The sequence below is a fragment of the Anolis carolinensis genome, unplaced genomic scaffold (assembly GCF_035594765.1).
Source record: "Anolis carolinensis isolate JA03-04 unplaced genomic scaffold, rAnoCar3.1.pri scaffold_13, whole genome shotgun sequence".
NCBI lineage: Eukaryota > Metazoa > Chordata > Lepidosauria > Squamata > Dactyloidae > Anolis > Anolis carolinensis.
This window is the reverse complement of record NW_026943824.1, coordinates 54,445-75,186: the sequence shown is the minus strand read 5'-3', so window position 1 is coordinate 75,186 and position 20,742 is coordinate 54,445. Positions and strand designations below refer to the sequence as shown.

The 20,742-nt window shown below is 44.0% G+C and overlaps 2 protein-coding genes across 6 annotated transcripts in view; one reads left to right on the top strand and one right to left on the bottom strand.

Annotated features, from left to right (window-relative positions):
- baiap2l1 (BAR/IMD domain containing adaptor protein 2 like 1) overlaps window positions 1-16,801 on the top strand; it is a 44,094-nt gene extending 27,293 nt beyond the window's left edge. For 4 of the 5 annotated variants that reach the window (XM_062964457.1, XM_062964459.1, XM_062964458.1 and 1 more), the window contains 12 exons: window positions 115-201; window positions 5,829-5,890; window positions 6,963-7,034; window positions 8,644-8,781; window positions 9,405-9,557; window positions 9,803-9,973; window positions 10,777-10,930; window positions 11,014-11,224; window positions 12,434-12,508; window positions 12,631-12,799; window positions 14,369-14,409; window positions 15,987-16,801. In XM_062964457.1, coding sequence (XP_062820527.1) covers window positions 115-201; window positions 5,829-5,890; window positions 6,963-7,034; window positions 8,644-8,781; window positions 9,405-9,557; window positions 9,803-9,973; window positions 10,777-10,930; window positions 11,014-11,224; window positions 12,434-12,508; window positions 12,631-12,799; window positions 14,369-14,409; window positions 15,987-16,065 — 1,412 coding nt within the window. In that variant the 3' untranslated portion in view covers window positions 16,066-16,801. Of the gene's footprint in view, window positions 1-114; window positions 202-4,749; window positions 4,840-5,828; window positions 5,891-6,962; window positions 7,035-8,643; window positions 8,782-9,404; window positions 9,558-9,802; window positions 9,974-10,776; window positions 10,931-11,013; window positions 11,225-12,433; window positions 12,509-12,630; window positions 12,800-14,368; window positions 14,410-15,986 lie in introns of those variants that run through there. The other variant, XM_062964460.1, reaches the window with a different exon arrangement.
- A 354-nt stretch (window positions 16,802-17,155) lies between these two features.
- On the bottom strand, window positions 17,156-20,696 carry bri3 (brain protein I3). Its single transcript, XM_003229913.4, has 3 exons — window positions 20,421-20,696; window positions 18,080-18,197; window positions 17,156-17,586 (listed from the first exon to the last, which is right to left on the bottom strand). Exons 1-3 carry the CDS (start codon window positions 20,563-20,565, stop codon window positions 17,454-17,456), a joined length of 396 nt encoding a protein of 131 aa, XP_003229961.1. The 5' UTR covers window positions 20,566-20,696; the 3' UTR covers window positions 17,156-17,453.
- Between the last annotated feature and the right edge of the window lie 46 nt (window positions 20,697-20,742).

Genomic DNA, 20,742 nt, shown 5'->3' with positions numbered 1-20,742 from the left:
GCAATTCAAAATGTACAAATATTAAAAAAAGATTTAAGCATCATCAGCATAAAAAAACAGTTCACATATTTGTTGTTCCCTGAGATGACAAGACGTTGTGTCTGATTTCTGTAGCCATGATTCTGGCCGGGAGAGCCTACTACGACGGAGTTGCAAAAATAGGAGACATTGCTGTGGCATCGCCGGTTTCCAAAGAACTGGGTGAGTGGGATACGCTGTTATTCTGGTGCATCATGTCGTGTCTCTTTTCGTGCCCAGAATTACTGAGAGATCTTTCCCATCCAAATGTATGTTGTGATAAGTCAACTAGATGATCAACTGGATTCAGGTGATAACGGTGGATGAGAAGACTCTGATTTGCACACTTTGGATCATGTGGATTGGACAAAGAGGTATCTGCCCTGAATAAGAAACAACAGAGATAAGTGGATAAGGGTTGTTTTTAAAACTTTAAATAATTCCCAAAAATCAGTGGATGTGCGAATCTCTCTGAAACTTGGGGGGAACGATGCCCTGTTAGATTGTGTCATTGTGTAGAAAATTCAAGGCAATAGTTCTTGTAGATTTTTAAATAAAAATATATTGTTAGTAAAAACCTTTAAAAAATCCCAAATATCAGTCGATGTGCAAATCTCTCTGAAACTTGGGGGGGGGGGATGATGCCCTGTTATATTTCTCATTGTGTAGAAAATTCAAGGCGATAGTTCTTGTATTTTTTTTAATATAAAAATATTGTTCGTTAAAACCTTTAAAAAATCCCAAAAATCGCTCAATGTACATATCTCTCTGAAACTTGGGGGGGGATGATGCCCTGTTATATTTGTCATTGTGTAGAAAATTCAAGGAGATAGATCTTGTAGTTTTTTAAAAAATAAAAAATATAGTTTGTAAAAAAACTAAAAATTCCCAAAAATCAATGGATTGGGGAAACATCCTGAAACTGGGTAGGCAAACAGTGGCCAGTGTCTTCTACAATCGTAGCAAGCTTCATCTCGATAGCAGAAACGATGAGGGAGAAAAGAGCAGAAGAAGCTCAATGACGTAACGAGAAAGTAAGAGAAATGTTGTTACAGCGTAAAAGTTCCAATACGGAAACCCTTGCGATAGTTTGGAAACACTTTAGAAACGCGTTGCCACCTCTGCAATTTAGGAATGGGTGTTGAAACGCTTCTTAAATGATGGGTGCCAACTTTTCTGTCGTGGCTTCAAATGCTTTGTTGTCTCCTCAAAGGCGTCATTGAGAGGCTTTGCTGTTCCGCCACTCCTTTCGGCCGAAGCCCAAATGCAAACACAGCAAAGTAAATAAATCATAAGGTCGGTCGGTGGCCTTATTTGCTTTGCAAGTTGGATTTAGGAAGGGCAGGTCGGGCTTTGCAAGGGCTGGCGTTGGTCTTTGAGCGACGGGAATAGCCATACCATGATTATTACTACCCAGAAGTATTTATTGCGCGGCGTCTGCCTCGTCGTCATTGGGATGCATGGAATTTTACACTGTTTTTGTGAGCAAAAAGCCAAACAAGGACCTCAAGGTCTGTCTTTGGGTGCAAAGAGATAGTGAATGCAAAGAGATTAAGCAGCGGTGGGTTTCTTCTGTTATCTTTAAAAGTTTATATTATTATTATTATATTAATTATATTAATAATATATTATTATTATATTTATTATATATTATATTATTATATTAATTATATTAATAATATATTATGATTATTATATTATATATATTAATTATATATTATACTAGCTGTGCCCAGCCCCGCGTTGCTGTGGCATTGTCTGGTGGTGTCGGTGAGAACTTGAGTGCTTGGATTGTGTCCTGCATGGTAGAAGGAAGTTGATCTGGATGATCCTTAGGGGTCACTCCAAACCTTAGGATTGTATGATGATGATGTTGTTATTATTATTATTATTATTAGTAGTAGTAGTAGTAGTAGTAGTATTACTATTATTGAGAGGCTGGCTGGCCATCTGTTGGGAGTGTTTGGATTGTATCGTCCAATGGCAGATTTGGGTTGGACTGGATGTCCTTTAGGGGTGTCTCCTAACTGTATGATGCTATGATTCGATGTGTATTATTATTGTGCAGATATTGGATGGCCATCTGTCAGGAGTGGTTGGATTGTGTCCTGCTGCATGATATAAGGAAGTTGAACTGGATGATCCTTAGGGGTATCTGCTAACCTTAGGATTGTATTATTATTATTATTATTATTATTATTATTATTATTGAGAGGCTGGGTGGACTGAGTGGGTTGCTAGGAGACCAAGTGGGCGGAGCTTAGCCTTCTAACTGGCAGCAATTGGATAAAAACAATTATTCCTCTCCCTCTAATTAGGACTTTATTTTTCTTGTCTTTTTGTTGTATCAACCTAGAGGCGTGGATGAGGGGTTGTGCTGTCAATTTTCAAGGTTGTGGGGTGTTTAGTTTTGTTGTTTTGTCGGTCGCCAGGATTCCATCACTCTTTTATATATATAGATTATAATATTAATTATATTAATAATAATATATTATTATATTATTTTATTATAATAATTATATATTATATTATTATATTAAAATATCATATAATATATTATCATATTTTATTACATTATATTAATAATATATTATTATATTATTATTTTATTATATTAATTATATATATTATTATTATATTAAAATATTATATAATATATTATCATATTTTATTACATTACATTATATTAATAATATTATTATATGAGCGTGGCATCAGACTAGTGCTGGCGATCCCTATGGCCTGAGTCACGGCCCCTCACCCATTTCTTTTCTTTTTTTCTCCCAATTCCCCCCCCCCCCCCCAAGTCCTTCCCATTTCTATCCTCAACCCAATCAGGCCGATATCCAGGTTCTTTGAGGACAGAAATCCCAGATATGGGGCTGTTCCCCCAAACAAGCCCCGGAGCGGTAGCATTTGCACGGGAACCTGCAAGGAGGGGCCGATTCATACCTTGAGCCATTTAGAGATTGGAAAGTGGTAATTAGCACCTTTAATGAAACCTGGTAAAGAGCAAACAGTTCGTCAAATGAAGACGTTTCACAACTCGACCAGTTCATCTCGTTAACGTTTTCAGTGTACTCTGTTCTGTCAGAGGCACAAATTTCTTGCTTGGCTTTCCATGCAAAGCATCCCGACATAATAGTCTAATATTATTATTATATATTATATAACATATTATTATATTATAACTAAATATATATAAATGTAATGTACGTTTGTAGGACTGAGTAAACAGCAAAACCACTGAACCAAATCACACCAAATTCGGCCACAAAAGACATAGCCATCCAATCTGTGTCTTTCAAACAAAAAAACTGGAAAATAAAGTCCAAATTAGAGAACGAGGAAGAGCCATTTTCAACCCTGGTTGCTGGTCAGAAGGGTAGGCCCTTTAGACCCCGCCCACTTCATCTCCTCGCAACCCCCTTGGTCACAATGGCACCGGGTTACAGCCAGGGTTCAGGCTTTGAAGCTGCAAGGCCATTCACTGCTATTCCACCTGGCCAACAAAGTATTCCCATAAGCCACAGCAACGTGTGGCCGGGCACAGCTAGTTCTATTATATATCAGGATATATGATATAATATATATCAAATATCTCATGATATATAATACAATATTATATTTATTTTATTTATTTATACCCTGCTTTGGGTGCATCCAGGCAGGGCAGAAAATGTACCATTGAACACTTCCCAAGCCGAGGGTGCCTCCAGGCAACAGGGGCCAGGCCACCTCCATGCAGATACCCTCCCTGATTGACTTTGCAGCTTCATGGCTACTCAGTGCTAATCGAGCTTACTCATTGCAGCATCCACACTTGCTTTACGCAGACAAGATGCCATTGGCCACAGATGCAGGTGTAATGTCAGGAGAGAGTGCTGCTGGAACACGGCTCACAGCAGCCCGTTTATCCTTTGCGCACTGGTGTGGAGCGTTTTGTTGTGCTTGGTATCAGGGCGGAGGCCTTGTGCAAAGCAGTGTTTGGGGCATGCAAACTGGGGCATCGCAAGGGAGAGAGCGCATTCAGCGAGCGCTCCGGTTTGCTTTCTGCAGCCGCACCCACGCCAGCGGGGACTGGCAGCCGCGTGTGAACACAAACACACACACATGTGCGGTCATGGGTGCAACGATGCGCCCCCGGGCACACACACACCGGGGGGGGGGGGGGCACTCTCGGGACGGACAGACGGACGGACGGGACTTGCGCCTCTGAGTGAGCACGTGTTGCCATGAAGCCTGAACCCGAGTGAACTGAGGTTTGGGGCAGGGACGGGTCGCCCTCCGGGATCGGGAGCTCACGCTCAACACCTTCCACTCACCACGAGCCGCCGCCCAACCCCAACTAAAGTCAAATCAGGTGCAAAACAAAAGGCCCGAGGAATGAACCTTGCTTGGATATATTGTGCTCCCATCCTCGTTGCAATACCTCCGATTGGACCAATAGGGGAAGGAATAAATAACAATAGTAAGAATACTAGTAATTATATTCATATATATTTGTATATACTGTAATTATATTATTATTATTATTGTTATTATTATTTTATTATGACACAGCAAACAAGATAGATATGCTGGATTTCGTTTCGCAAAACCACAAGTCGAACACTTCCCAAGTGTCTAGGACTGTGTGATGTATTTTCGGATGATGGGTGCAGATCCCAGCAGGGTGGCCTTTTGCAGTTGGCAGATCGTGATTTTGTCAATGTCTGTTGTTTCCAAATGCCGGCTGAGATCTTTTGGAACGACACCCAATGTGCCCATCACCACCGGGACCACCTGCACTGGTTTCTGCCAGAGTCTTTGAAGTTTGCTGTAAGGAAATTATTATTATTATTATTATTTGTACCCTGCCTCCATCTCCCCGAAGGGACTCAGGGCAGCTTACCTATGGCACATACAACCTCGTTTCATTCTGCATCTGCAACCTAGTTTTATTTTGCATCCGAATACTAACCAGCTGCAATAAATCACAACTGAGTTTGAAACCAGCCTGGGTCGGATTGAGCTCCCAACTATTAATATTCTAGCTCGCTGTTGACCTGCGCAGCCCGAAAGACAGTTGCATCTGTTGAGTTGGAAACTTAGGTACCGCTCTATGTGGGGAGGCTAATTTAACTAATTTAAGGAGTGGGAGCAAAATTCTACAGAACAATAGCAACGCAATGCAAGGCTCCTCATTGTGTCCTGGCCACGTTAGACCTTGAGATGTGATGGGCGGGCGAGGGCAGGAGACTCTTTCCAGGAAGCGCGGCTGCCCGCCCGTCACTCCCGTCACGCCCTGTCACTCTGACTCAGGCGGGGCCCTTCCCTTCCCTTCCCTCCCGAGACCGGAATAACCGCTTCCGAGTGCCGGGCTCCTCCTTCCGCCCCACTTGCGGAAGGGAGGGAGGGAGGGAGGGAGGGGTCCCGGCCCCGATTCTGCGTCACTCGTCGTCTTTCCAAAGGCAGAAAATCCCGAAAAGCTGCTCCGACGAAGGCTCCAGCGACCAAAACTCTCTTGTTGTAAAAAGTTTACCAGGCCTGATTTTTTTTACTCTTCATTAAACAGGTGGTTTCAATTAGCCGATTTGTTTTATTTACATCGTAATCCCTCCGCAATGAGGGGTGCGCACGGTTTCGTTTTTGCGCACCGCTGTCGAATGATTCCAACTCAGAAACGAATTCGCCTTCAGAACAACCGATCTTGTGCAGAGGAATATTGTCACCGATCTATTCAGTGAATTGTGAATACCTTATTTTGCTGAATTTCCCTCCCAAAAGCCTTCCTCCCTAAAGGAAAAACTGGTTTTGCTTCTCCGCAGGGCACATCCTCATAGAGATTTCCATCGCGCAGAAGAAACTGAATGACAGGTTAGATGAAAGCGTAAGTACGAACCTTTTAATAGAATACATTATTTCACAAACATTTCTTACATGCGTCGCTTTATTTATTGAGCCGCAGGGAGAAGCGGGTCATAAATTTATTATAGTTGTTGTTACTGTAATATTATTATTAAATTATTATATTAAGTTATGGTATTATATTATTATATGTTATTATATCTATATATATAAAAGAGTAATGAAATTTCAGCCTAGGACAAAACAACAAAACTACACATCCCAGAAACACTAAACTTGGCAGCACAACCCCTCATCCATGCCTCTATGTTCAGACAATAAACAGCTCCAGCTACTCCAGATAACGGCCAGGCTTTGAGACTACAAGGCTATTCACTGCTATTCCACCTGGCCAACAAAGGATTCCCATAAGCCACAGCAACGCGTGGCTGGGCAAAGCTAGTTTATATACAGTAGAGTCTCACTTATCCAACATAAACAGGCCAGCAGAATGTTGGATAAGCAAATATGTTGGATAATAAGGAGGGATTAAGGAAAAGCCTATTAAACATCAAAATAGGTTATGATTTTACAAATTAAGCACCAAAACATCATTTTATACAACAAATTTGATGGAAAAAGTAGTTCAATACGCAGTAATGCTATGTAGTAATTACTGTATTTACGAATTTAGCACCAAAATATCTTGATGCATTGAAAACATTGACTACAAAAATGCGTTGGATAATCCAGAACGTTGGATAAGCGAGTGTTGGATAAGTGAGATTCTACTGTATTATTATTATTATTATTATTTATCTGTGCCTTTCAAAAGTTTGTCCGAGTGTCCTGATTTCCATCTTTTGGGATTCAGTTACATTCCGTTCCACTCCCATAAATGTATAAATAGGCTTTATTCCCAAAGGCCTGAATGTCACTGTGGGTGTCTATATATATATATATATATATATATATCTCATGCTAAAATAAGAGCCAGCCAGTCTGAAAGCGGCTGCCGCATTCTTTTCTTTTTCGGCTATTTATTCTGCGAGGAACCTGCCAGGGAGATCAATAATGTGACCCCGCTGACTGTCCTCTGTTGTTTGTCCCCAAAGTTCAAGAAATTCCACAAAGAGATCATCTCCGAGCTGGAGAAGAAAACAGAACTCGACGTGAAATACATGAATGTAAGTATATTTGGTGTTAGATACGGCACATTTTATTAATACCAGTATCGGCACTGGTGCGGCTTTCTCCTCTCTGTGAAACGAACCTCGAATTACCTATAATTTTCGTCCCTGAGACTCTCTTTGACTCGGGACTTCATCCCACGTGTTGAAATCAGTGTTTTAAGAAACGTCTACCGCTGGAGCCCATCACACGGCGCAAGGCTTGTGCAACGGGTTTCTAAAATGTGATTTCCCCCAGTGATTCCTAATTCGAATGGCAGTGGACTTCTTGTTCAATTCTCCACATAGAGACGTGTAAAAACGTGAAATTTAACACGTGGTGGGAAATCCTTATTGTCTGCTTGTAAACATTCTGATGACGTCGTAGAGAAGACCCGATACGGGCGGGATAGATCCCTTTCTCCTGCCGTTGCCACGATCAGCAGGCAGCGGTGACGTGAGTGCAGGCAGCGGTGACGTGAGTGCAGTCAGCGGTGACGTGAGTGCAGTCAGCGGTGACGTGAGTGCAGGCAGCGGTGATGTGAGTGCAGGCAGCGGTGATGTGAGTGCAGGCAGCGGTGACGTGAGTGCAGGCAGCGGCGACGTGAGTGCAGGCAGCGGGTGACGTGAGTGCAGGCAGCGGCGACGTGAGTGCAGGCAGCGGCGACGTGAGTGCAGGCAGCGGTGACGTGAGTGCAGGCAGCGGTGACGTGAGTGCAGGCAGCGGTGACGTGAGTGCAGGCAGCGGTGACGTGAGTGCAGGCAGCGGCGACGTGAGTGCAGGCAGCGGGTGACGTGAGTGCAGGCAGCGGTGACGTGAGTGCAGGCAGCGGTGACGTGAGTGCAGGCAGCGGCGACGTGAGTGCAGGCAGCGGCGACGTGAGTGCAGGCAGCGGTGACGTGAGTGCAGGCAGCGGCGACGTGAGTGCAGGCAGCGGCGATGTGAGTGCAGGCAGCGGGTGACGTGAGTGCAGGCAGCGGCGACGTGAGTTCAGGCAGCGGCGACGTGAGTGCAGGCAGCGGCGACGTGAGTGCAGGCAGCGGCGACGTGAGTGCAGGCAGCGGCGACGTGAGTGCAGGCAGCGGCGACGTGAGTGCAGGCAGCGGGTGACGTGAGTGCAGGCAGCGGCGACGTGAGTGCAGGCAGCGGTGACGTGAGTACAGGCAGCGGGTGACGTGAGTGCAGGCAGCGGTGACGTGAGTGCAGGCAGCGGGTGACGTGTGCAGGCAGCGGTGACGTGAGTGCAGGCAGCGGTGACCTGAGTGCAGGCAGCGGGTGACGTGAGTGCAGGCAGCGGCTGACGTGAGTGCAGGCAACGGCGGCGTGAGTGCAGGCAGCGGGTGACGTGAGTGCAGGCAGCGGGTGACGTGAGTGCAGGCAGCGGTGACGTGAGTGCAGGCAGCGGGTGACGTGAGTGCAGGCAACGGCGGCGTGAGTGCAGGCAGCGGTGACGTGAGTGCAGGCAGCGGTGACGTGAGTGCAGGCAGCGGGTGACGTGAGTGCAGGCAGCGGGTGACGTGAGTGCAGGCAACGGCGGCGTGAGTGCAGGCAACGGCGGCGTGAGTGCAGGCAACGGCATCCAGGGCCGAATCACCCAACTAAGGGGAACCCTTTCTCTGCCTTGAGGCGACACTCAAGCGCTACCAGACCGAACACCGGAGCAAGATGGACTCCTTGGAGAAGTCGCAGGCCGAGCTGAAGAAGATCCGGAGGAAGAGCCAGGGAGGCCGGAACGCCACCAAGTACGAGCACAAGGAGACCGAGGTGAGTGCCCACTCCAGGCATCCCTCCACCACCCCACCCTCTGCATTATTTATTTATTTATTTCCAGTATTTATATTCCGCCCTTCTTTCTCACCTGAAGGGGACTCAGGGCGGATCACATTGTACACATAGAAGGCAAACATTCAGTGCCATATACACATAGAACAGAGACAGAGACAGACGCAGAGGCAATTTAACCTTCTCCTGAGGGGATGTTCGATTCCGACCACAGGGGGAGCAGCTGCTTCATCATCCACTGTGACGGCACTTCCTCATTCCAACGACGGCTGGATGATTATTATGGAGTCGCAAATTAGATAAATTAGCCTCCCCATTTTATAAGTGGTACCTTAATTACCTACATGATAGATGCAACTATCTTTCAGGTTGCTAGGTCAGCAACGAGCAGGGGTTATTTTTTATTTTTTTATTGTCGGTTGCTCACCCCACCACGGGCTGGCCTCGAACTCATGACTTCTTGGTCACAGTGATTTATTGCAGCTGGCTGCTCACCAGCCTGCGCCACAGCACATCCGCCCCAGCCTTTCCATCTCTACATCTCGACTCACGTTGCGCCGGGTGGGCTTGCTCTGCCTGAGCCTTGTTTCTAATCCTCTGCCCAGTTTGTGGAGACGGTGACGTGTCGGCAGAGCGAGGTCCAGCGGTTCATAGCGGAGGGCTGCCGGGAGGCCCTCCTCGAGGAGAAGAAGCGCTTCTGCTTCCTCGTGGACAAGCACTGCCGCTTCGCCCAGCACATGAAGGACTACCACCTCGAGGTGAGCGCCACTTACACTCTGCCGACTACGGACCAAGACTCTGCAATGTGCAGGTTGCCCGTTGACAGTCTGGCTCCAAACCTAATGAAGTGCTAACGGCTTACCAGACCAACGACTGTTGTGCACAACCCTACTCAACATGCTGACATTCGTACGTCAGAGTCACACTGTGATTTATTGCAATTTTTTAAAAGAAAAGGTGATAAACGAAGGGCTGCTTGTTGTGTTGTGTTGTTTGTCGGCAGTGCTGGGAGGCGCTGGAGGCCAAGCTGCCCGGGTGGCAGGAGACGTGCGGAGACGCCACCAAGGTGCCCGAGAAGGTCATGACCATGATCGAGGAGATCCGGACCCCGGGATCCACCCCCGTCTCCGGGACGCCCCTCCCCTCGCCCATGATCGAGAGGAACAGCCTCGGGGTGAGCGGGGCGGCCGGGGGGGGGGAATAAGGGGGGTATAATAATAATAATACTTTATGATGATGATGATAATAATAGTAATAATAATAATAATCTTAATATAATAGATAATAATATATACACAGGGGAATAGCCAATGATAGGAGTAATATAATAATAATAATACTTTATGATGATGATGATAATAATAGTAATAATAATAACAATAATAGTAATCTTAATATAATAGATAATAATAATATATACCCAGGGGAAGAGCCAATGATAGTAGTAATATAATAATAATAATAATAATAATAATAATAATAACTATATGATGATAATAATAATAGTAATAATAATAACAATAATATAATAATAGTAATCTTAATATAATAATAGATAATTATAACATATACCCAGGGGAAGAGCCAATGATAGTAGTAATAGAATAATAATAATAATACTTTATGATGATGATGATGATAATAATAACAATAATATTATAATAGTAATCTTAATATAATAATAGATAATAATAATATATACCCAGGGGAAGAGCCAATGATAGTAGTAAAATAATAATAGTAATAATAATAATAACAATAATATCATAATAGTAATCTTAATATAATAATATATAATAATAATATATACCCAGGGGAATAGCCAATGATTGTAGTAATATAATATTAATAATAATGTGCTCAAGCCCGGCGAAGGCTTTCCTTCTTAGTCCCGTTCTTGGGAGGAAGTTGGGCGCTTGCCGTGTGCCTTTCCAGCCGAGCCACGGCACTGACTCACGTAACCTTTCCTGCCTTCAGGTCGGGAACCACTACGACTCGGCGCAGAGGACGTCCCCCAAAGTGCCTCCCGCGCCGTCGGGAAGGGCCTTCACCAGCCCCTTGGTCGACATGTTCAACGTCCCGCCCGCGGCCCTGAAAGCGAGCACGGAGAGGCCGGGTCACGCGGCGCCAGGTGGGAGCTGGGTCCGCCCGCCTCGACACGGGTCTGGTGCGTGCGCCACCGAGTCTCAACGTGTCCTCCCCCTTCTTCCCCAGACCTGGGCGGTGAGGACCCTGGCTTGTCCCGCTCGTCGTCGGTGGCCTCGGGGCTGAACCGCGTGCGCCGGCCACGCGTGAGGACGGTCTTCCCGCACACGGCCGGGAGCAACAAGACGCTGCTGAGCTTCGCCCAGGGAGACGCCATCACGCTCCTGGTGGCCGAGGAGAGGGACGGGTGGCTCTACGGCGAGCACGAACTCACCCGAGTGTGAGTCATTAGAAGTAATCATAAAAGGATTTTGAGGAATGATCATAAGAATATACAAAACCTGTAGAATAATCACAAATATTTATAAAAATACTAGCTTTGCCCAGCCACACGTTGCTGTGGCTTATGCTTTCAGAGTGTTGCTGATTTTCGATCTTGGCCTGAATTGCCTTTGTTCTGATGTCTTGCTCCTGGACTGCAAGGATCAGGCCTTCTGTCTCCTTCTTCAGGGTCCCATTCGTGAGCCAGAGCCAGGTCTTCTATTACAGTAGAGTCTCACTAATCCAAGCCTCGCTTATCCAAGCCTCTGGATAATCCAAGCCATTTTTGTAGTCAATGTTTTCAATATATCGTGATATTTTGGTGCTAAATTCGTAAATACAGTAATTACAACATTACTACGTATTGAACTACTTTTTATGTCAAATTTGTTGTATAACATGATGTTTTGGTGCTTAATTTGTGAAATCATAACCTAATTTGATGTTTAATAGGCTTTTCCTTAATCCCTCCTTATTATCCAAGTTATTCGCTTATCCAAGCTTCTGCCGGCCCGTTTAGCTTGGATTAGTGAGACTCTACTGTATTATTATTATTAATTGCCTTTGTTCTGATGGCTTACTCCTGGGCTGCAAGGATCAGGCCTTCTGTCTCCTTCTTCAGGGTCCCATTCGTGAGCCAGAGCCAGGTCTTTTATTATTATTATTATTATTATTATTATTATTATTATTATTATTAATTGCCTTTGTTCTGATGGCTTACTCCTGGGCTGCAAGGATCAGGCCTTCTGTCTCCTTCTTCAGGGTTCCATTCGTGAGCCAGAGCCAGGTCTTCTATTATTATTATTATTATTATTATTATTATTATTATTATTATTATTATTAATTGCCTTTGTTCTGATGGCTTCCTCCTGGGCTGCAAGGATCAGACCTTCTGTCTCCTTCTTCAGGGTCCCATTTGTGAGCCAGAGCCAGGTCTTCTCCTTATCAGCTTTTCCTTCAATTTTGTCAAGGAACCTTCCATGCAATGTTTTGTTGTGCCAGCTGTCAGCTCTAGTTTGTAGTGCTATTATTATTATTATTATTATTATTATTATTATTATTATTATTATCCCGTCCTTGGTCGGCTCTTGGTGAACGTCTCTCTGACATGAATATTGCAAAATGGTTGGTTTATTGCAATGCCTTGTCCTCTCTGGTTCCGTTCCAGGAAGGGCTGGTTCCCCTCGTCCTACACGAAGCCGCTGGAAGAACCTGATGAGGCCGTTCCGGCGCCCGCAACAAGGTAATAGGATCTTCCCTTGGGTTTGTATAGAATGGTTCCAAGATTCACGCTTTCGAAATTGAAAAGTATTTTGGTTTTAAACCTTGGGCATGGCCTTGTTCTCCACGCTTTCCCCGCTGTAGTGCCCCGGCGCCCGTCCGCAGCGTCAGCTCCGTGAACCTGACCGAGAGGAGCGCGGTCGTCCTCCCGCCCGCCGACTACCTGTCCTCCACCACCACCGGGACCCCCAAGGCCGCCCCCAAGAGCGCGGCCACTCTCAAGAGCCCCCTGGGCAAGGCCGACGACACAGCCGTGAGTTCCCCGTGTCGCTTCCAGGCATTGCGTGGACTTGTTGCGTGGAAACACGGTCACGGAAGGATCTGATCAGACCTGCATGGCTTTGGAACATTCCCTTGCACGGTCACTACAGGCATTAGGGGTTATCATTGGCGGTAGACAAATTCAATATTAAATGCCGATATTAAATAGAAATTCAATGTAAGTATTTGATACAAACTAAATCTCGAGATTCAATTAATTAAATAAAATATTTTTGTATTAAATTTAATACAAATAAAATGTTTGTATTAAATATCTATATATATAAAAGAGTGATGGCATCACGGCGACCCACAAAACAACAAAACTACAGGCCCCCCAACCTTGAAATTTGACAACACAACCCATCATCCACGGCTCTAGGTTGATACAACAAAAAGAAAAGAAAAATAAAGTCCTAATTAGAGGGAGAGGAATAATTGCTTTTATCCAATTGCTGCCAGTTAGAAGGTTAAGCTCCTCCAACTTGGTCTCCTAGCAACCCAATAAAAATAATTAAAAACACTAAAAAATAATTAAAAACACTAAAAAATTAATACAATAAAATACTATAACAGAAAATAACTAAAATAATACAAGAAAATAATAAAATATAATAAAAAGATAACTTACAATAAAATTTATTAAAAAAATACAAATAACGTCAAATAAAAATTACACAATTTTTAACCAATACCACCACCACTTTGCCACAGCAACGTGTGGCCGGGCACAGCTAGTTAAATATAATTAGATTAATCAAAAAGACCAAATAAGGTAAATAAATAAATAAATAAATTTAAATATGTAATACAAAACGCACAATCAAAGCACCCCCAACAGATGGTCATCCAGCTTCAATATTAATAATAATATATAATATATATAATATATTATTATATATGCAATCATGCCAGCCACAAGACCTTGGCGGTGTCTACGGACAACGCCAGCTCTTCGGCTTAGAAATGAAGATGAGCACCAACCCCCAGAGTCAGACACGACTGGACTTAACGTCAGGAGAAACCTTCACCTTTTTTATAACGTAATAATAATAATGCCACCACAGAGTCCTAAGAGTTGGACCACTAAAAGCCATCTAGCCCATCCTTTATTCTGCCTTCATGCAGGAAAAGCACCACCAAAGCCCTCCCGACAGATGACCATCCAGCCTCTGCTTAACAATAAGTCATTGGGAAATCATAGCCATTGATTTCAATAGGGAATCATGGTTTTGTTTGCAATGCAACTTACTCAGGATGAGCAATTAATTCGGCCTCCATTTTGTACTGGGTCCAGGTGTGTGTAATGCAGGCTGCAAAGGCAGCACAACACCTTGCCTCTTGTTTCCACAACGCCACCTTGTGGTCCCAAACCGTGGCTGTGCCTTTAACAAAAAACTCCCAAGAATGGGAATCCTACCCAAACCATTGAAAGAATAAGATCTTGCCCTCCAAATACCCTGCAAAAGTCCACATGGTTTTATGTTAAATAATGATGATAATAATAATAATAATAATAATAATAATAATAATAATAATAATAATTTCCTTTTCTTTCCAGAAACCTGGCATGAATGGCATCGTGAAGCCTCCTTTCCTTAGGTGAGTTTCCCTCTCCCAGTATTGGGTGCATTTTAATATGAATTTTGTGGAATTATGATGTTTATTTATACCCTACTTTAGCTCTCCCAAAGGAGACTCAAAGCAGCTTACAATTAAAAGTATTATCACTATTATATTGATTTTTGTTACTATTTTTATATTATTATTATTATTTCTTTTATCATATATTTACACCCTGCTTTATCTCTCCTGATGAAGACTCAATGCGGCTTACAATTAAATGTATTAACATTATTATATTTATTATTATTATATTTCTGTATGCCCTGCTTTATTTCTCCCCTTGTTTCAACAGGCTTATAACCAGCTACTAAAAATGTGGTTTTGGCTGCTGTATCTTATTGCATTATATTATTATGTATTATTCTATTATATTATTGGCATTATATATTATATACTTTCTCTATATATATATATTTAGTATTATATATGATATACTATAATATTATTATATCAGTATTATATATGATATACTACATATTATGATATGATCATTGTGAACTGTCCTTAAAATATGGAGGGAAAATATGTCTGGAGGGAGTATATATATCAGGAGGATTTGGAGGATAAGGAAGGATAACAGAACTGAGGAATTTATATGAGTAAATATGGTAACTTATATAAGAAGGTACGGTAACTGCCACCAATGTGAGGTAATGTCTTTTAACGTAAATGATAAATGGTAAATTGTAATGGCTTTCCCCCAGGCGCAGAGTGAGGCAAGGAGACTTTTATGAAGAACAACGAAGTTCAAGTTTATTTGTACATAAGCTCGTGGTTGCAATATATAGACGTTTCAGGATCTTGAGTTACAGTGCAGTCTTATTTGTATGAATACTTCTTAAACAACTTCTCTTCAAAGAACAGTGATCTAACTATCACTTTAACAATCAAGCCGTGGATTGATCTTCTTTTATTTATTTATTTTTTTGACCGACTCCCTCTAGACTAAACTCCCGGTCAGCTTATATCCTCAGCCTTTCCCTGAATGACAATAAGCTACCGTCTGCTTGTGTGAACAAGCCTCAATTTCCCAGCTTTTCTAAGCTGTCAAAGAGCAACCTCTCTTCAGCTGATTCAAACAGCCACTAACTTCCTCAAAAGTCGAACAGCAACTAACTTTTTAAAAAGGGTTTAAGCTTTAACTGCCAACTAAGCCACGCCCCCTTCTCCTCCAAAGAGAGGCTATGTTGCTATGGCAACCTGTTGTATACTGTTTCCAGCTGGCTTCTATGCGAGGCCTGCCTTCGTCAATATATAACTCCTTCCTTTTTTTTTTAACAAACAAATAAAATCATATTAATAATAATTTCTGTTAACTCATAACATCCTTACAATCATATATTTCGATATTATTCTTATATTATAAATTATAAATTCCAAAACATGGGTAGGGCAGGAAGGGAGGTCCAAGTGGGCTGAGGCCTGGTGCAAGGAGTGCTCAAGCATAGCGCAACCGCACAATTGCGCATGACTTGCACGAGAAAGTCAAAGTCCAAAACACTGGCCGCCTCTCCCAGACGGTCACCTCAACGCATTGCTTTCCTTTCCTGCAGCGGAGAAAACCCGTTTGCGACGGTGAAGCTCCGCCCGACCGTCACCAACGACCGCTCGGCCCCGATGATCCCGCGATGAGCGAGCGGCGCCCAGAGAGCGTTTTTATCCTCCTTCGTGTCAATTGCAACCTCTTGCAATTGGCAATACTGATTTTATTTTTCATACGCTCTATGGCCTTTTTAACGTTTATTTAAATGCAATGAAAGCAGAGGGTTTCCTGTCCCCGAAGCATGGCTGCTCCCTCCGTTTGCTAATTACTCTTGATTTGAGAGTGTGCCTTGATTAGGAAAACACAATTAGGTTCGGATTATTTAATGAATGTGCTTGTTTCAGTAGATTTTTAGATAGACGTGCCATTGAAGAATGGCCTATATATAAACTCAATGGGCGTGTAAAATAATTAATTGCATCATGGAGATGAATGTCTTAGGCTATAATATTATAATATATAATATATATTATAATATATAAAATAATCAGAGACTGTTGTGTGGTCCAGTGCAAATTTGCAGAGATCGAGAGTTGCAAACAGAATAAGCAATATTACACTGAATGCAAGTATTTTTAAAATGTGTACATACTTAGGTTTTACTTGATAGGATTCCCAAGGAGTGTATGTCCCGTCTTTTAAACACAGATCTTGAATGGACTTTTTTATTATTTAAAGAGAAGCTGCTGTATTTCTTTGGCTGCATTTTCCCTCGCTTTCTGCAACTCTGGGAAACAAGTGGTACGAACTGTCACCCGATTTGAGGACAACTGTTGGAACTCAATAGAGAGTGGCTAAAAATCAATAAAAATGGGATCAAAGTGGTGTTTTGGTGCCGACTTTCATGCAGATTGTAACTATTGTTGGGGTTTTGGAACATATTTTTGCTCCTGTACATTTATTTTAACAGAGTAATCTGACTTGGAATTAATCTCTCTTGGGGTTACTGTGAGTTTTCTGAATATTTCTGCCTGTGTTTTTAAGGAATGTTTCTGTGGCTGTTTCCGAATTTCTGCATATTTAAAGGAATATTTTCAGATTACTTTAAAGAATATCTTAATGTATATTTTATTATTATTTCTGCAGATATTTTTTATGAATATTTCTGCAGCCTGGGAAACTCACAGCAACCCAGTTTGTTGTTTCTTACGACAGAAAAGAAAGCCAGTCCTGGTCGCATGAAGTTGCAAAAAAGCACTTTTTATTTAAATTTTCCAAAAAGGTGAATCTGAGACACAATGCAAAGACGGGTGCCTGCCTCGCAAGAACGAGGCCGGCGGGCGGGCGGGATCCCCCCGCGCAAGGGAGGGAGCGAGAGGCTAACGGCATGGAACTGGTACAAAACTGGCTCCGGAGCAGAAACATGATTGATTGTACGTGACATTTACATTAGAAAAGAAGGGCCTGCGCTCGACCGCAGCCGGCCGGCGGCTTCCTTCCTGTCAATCCCCGACCGGGTTCCCGTGGATGGGTCCCTTTATCCAAAGGTGGCCCCGCAGTTGGGGCACCGCCGCTGCCGCAGCGCCAGGCAGAAGAGGATCCCGACGGGGAAGAACGCAATGGCGCACAGGACGCCCAGGCAGGTGAAGGTGTCCTCCAGCACGCCCACCCTGCGACAGGGACACAGACGGGAGGGAGACACGTCACAAGGCCTGCCTGTTTCTGCCCCGGGGCGGATAATCACAGCAACCTCCCCTCAATGCTGTTCAAGGTGTCTCTGAGACGAGCCACAGCCTCCCTTTAAAGAGCCGTAAACAAAGCCTTCGCCTGGGGATCTTAAGCGGCTTTGCTTTGGGCCGAAGCCACGGCGCTCTAAAAATAGTGGCTGGTTTCCGGCATCCTTGCCAGCAGAACTGCAAGTCCTTCAATACGTCCATGGGCTGCATCTCTGCATTGACTGGCAACGGATACGTTCCTCGCAGTTAAGCATCCAAAGACTTTCCAGCCAACACTAGGGAGATGCCTGTGCATAAGTTATGCTACATACATGTACGGAATTACTTGCACCTCGAACCCAAGGCGTCCCCCTCCCCCCGTCTCGAAGAATATAAACTAATATATTACATAACATAAATTTATAGATATAGGTAGATCTGCCTTTACCTGCAAGCCGGGCACCCGCCTACAACGACAACCGAAGTGGTGGGGAGGGGCTGCTGGATGATGGTGTATGTCGTGTTGGGGAAGCTGTGCGGTGGAGGGATGGGAGGAACCACGTAGCCTGGAGCAGGGAGGGAGAGGAAGAAGAATACAGATATATAAAAGAGCGATGGCATCACGGCGACCCACAAAACAACAAAACTACAGGCCCCCCAACCTCGAAATTTGACGACACAACCCCTCATCCACGGCTCTAGGTTGATACAACAAAAAGAAAAGAAAAATAAAGTCCTAATTAGAGAGAGAGGAATAATTGCTTTTATCCAATTGCTGCCAGTTAGAAGGCTAAGCTCCTCCAACTTGGTCTCCTAGCAACCCAATAAAAATAATAAAAAGCACTAAAAATAATTAAAAACACTAATAAATTAATACAATAAAATACCATAATAACAAAAAATAACTAAAAATTATACAAGAAAATAATATAATAAATAAAAATATAACTTACAATAAAATTAATTAAAAAATACAAATAACGTCAATTACACAACAATTTTTAACCAATACCACCACCACTTTGCCACAGCAACGCGTGGCCAGGCACAGCTAGTACATATATATGTAAATATATATGTGTGTGTGTGTGCGTGCTTGGAGTTAGACTTAAAGAATGTCCTTGCCCCAACACACACAGATTCAACTCAAAAACAAGCCTGCAGAAGCGATCTTGTCCGTCACTTGGGGAATTGCCTTTATAAATATTATATGTATTATTTTAATTATATTTTATTCATTATATAATTTGTTATATATATATTATATCTATTGTAATGTTTTATATATATATATATATATATATATATATATATATATTCGTGTCAGGAGCAACCTGAGTCGCTTCTGGTGTGAGAATTGGCTGTCTGCAAGGATGTTGCCCAGGGGACGCCCCGATGTTTTGATGTTTTATCATCCTTGTGGGAGGCTTCTCTCATGTCCCCGCATAAGAGTCTCATTGGGTGGGGAACCTGGAGGGAACATTTAATCAACTTCACACAGAAGCAAAGCTGCAAAAGTCCAACCTGCAAAAGTGCAACTCAGTCTGAATGCAAGATGCAACCCTCGTCACCGACAACAGGGCAGCCAGTGCTCCTCGGCTTCTGGCCAGGAATGTCGATGGACAGCTAATGATTAACCGTAAGGAATGTATTTGAGTGCAAAGGGTTAAGACTACCAAATAGTTACCCAACGGAACAAGAGTTGTAATTCCAAAGGTAAATATAAAACAATATAATAAATATAATATCATTAATACAATATAATAAACATGACTGTGGTGCAGACGGGAGAGCAAGCCAGTTGCAATTAACTGCAATGAATCACTCTGACCAGGAGGTCATGAGTTCGAGGCCCGCTCGGAGCCTATGTTTGTTTGTCTTTGTTCTATGTTGAAAGGCATTGAATGTTTGCCTATATGTGTCATGTGATCCGCCCTGAGTCCCCTTCCGGGTGAGAAAGAAGGGCGGAATATAAATGCTGTAAATAAATGAATAATAAATATTCTATATGCATAAAGGCAAGTCCCCGAGTGACGAAGAAGAGGGGTCTTTTAGGCTTGGCTTTATGTTTTGGACTCGGTCGGTCGGTCGGTCAGTGGGTTTTGCCTGCCTTGCCCGGACCAAGCCACGCTTCCCAGCCCCGTCCACTCCCTCGTGCGGCCTGCCTCAGCCCTCAGAAGAGGAACCAGCCGGTCACAAGGGAGAGACCTGGTCGCAGGGTTTGCCTTTGGCGCTAGAGGCGGGGATTTCTTGGAGTATTTTCCAGCATATTTTTCTGAATGTTTTTTCACGCAAGCCCTCCTGGCAGAGGGCCATCCCGTCTCAGCAATATAGTGACCATGATCATAATAACAATAACAATACAACCCTGGTATGCTAGAGTGCGAAGGGCTCCCAAGGGCCACCCAGCCCAAAACCCTTTGTTGTGCCGTTGCGGGAAGGCACCGTCAAACCCACCCGACAGATGGCTATCCAGGCTTTGCTATAATAATAATAATAATGATGATGATGATGATGATGATGAGAGGGAAGGGACCCTGAAAGCCACCCAGCACCCCCCCCCTTGCAGGAGAGGCCCGGCCAGACCCTTCCCGACAGATGGCCATCCAGGCTTTGCCATATTATTATTATTACATAATTATAATAATAGGAGCAACCCGGCCAGACCCCTCCCGACAGATGGCCATCCAGGCTCTGCAATATTATTATTATTATTATATAATTATAATAATTGGAGCAACCCGGCCAGACCCCTCCCGGCAGAGGCCCTTCCTTCCTTCCCGCCGTACCTGGCGCGTAGGGGGGCGGGGCGTGGGGGATGGCCCCGTAGTTGCCGTGGGGTCCCGCTCCTCCGCCTCCTCCTCCTGCTCCGGGGCTGTAGGCCGGCGGCCGGTCCCGGTCCTCCTCCGCCAAGAGCGGCCGCTTGCTCTCCATCCTCCCTCCGCGCTCACCATTGAGGCACACCGGAAGCGGAAGTGGAAGGGCCCCCCGCCCTTCCTGGTCTCCCCTCTCCCCAGAGAAGGCTGTCAGGGGTCACGAGGCTCGCGGTCGGGTCACGTGACGCTGCCCCTCCCTGAACACGTGACCCTGCTGCGCAGCCCTCTAAACACC

Coding starts and splice junctions, on each gene's coding strand:
- bri3 (XM_003229913.4), bottom strand. CDS start 20,565: ATGGAGAGCAAGCGGCCGCTCTTGGCGGAGGAGGACCGGGACCGGCCG. Junction 18,198..20,420: donor CCCGCCCCCCTACGCGCCAG/GTACGGCGGGAA, acceptor TCCCTGCTCCAG/GCTACGTGGTTCCTCCCATC. Junction 17,587..18,079: donor GGCGGGTGCCCGGCTTGCAG/GTAAAGGCAGAT, acceptor TCCCTGTCGCAG/GGTGGGCGTGCTGGAGGACA.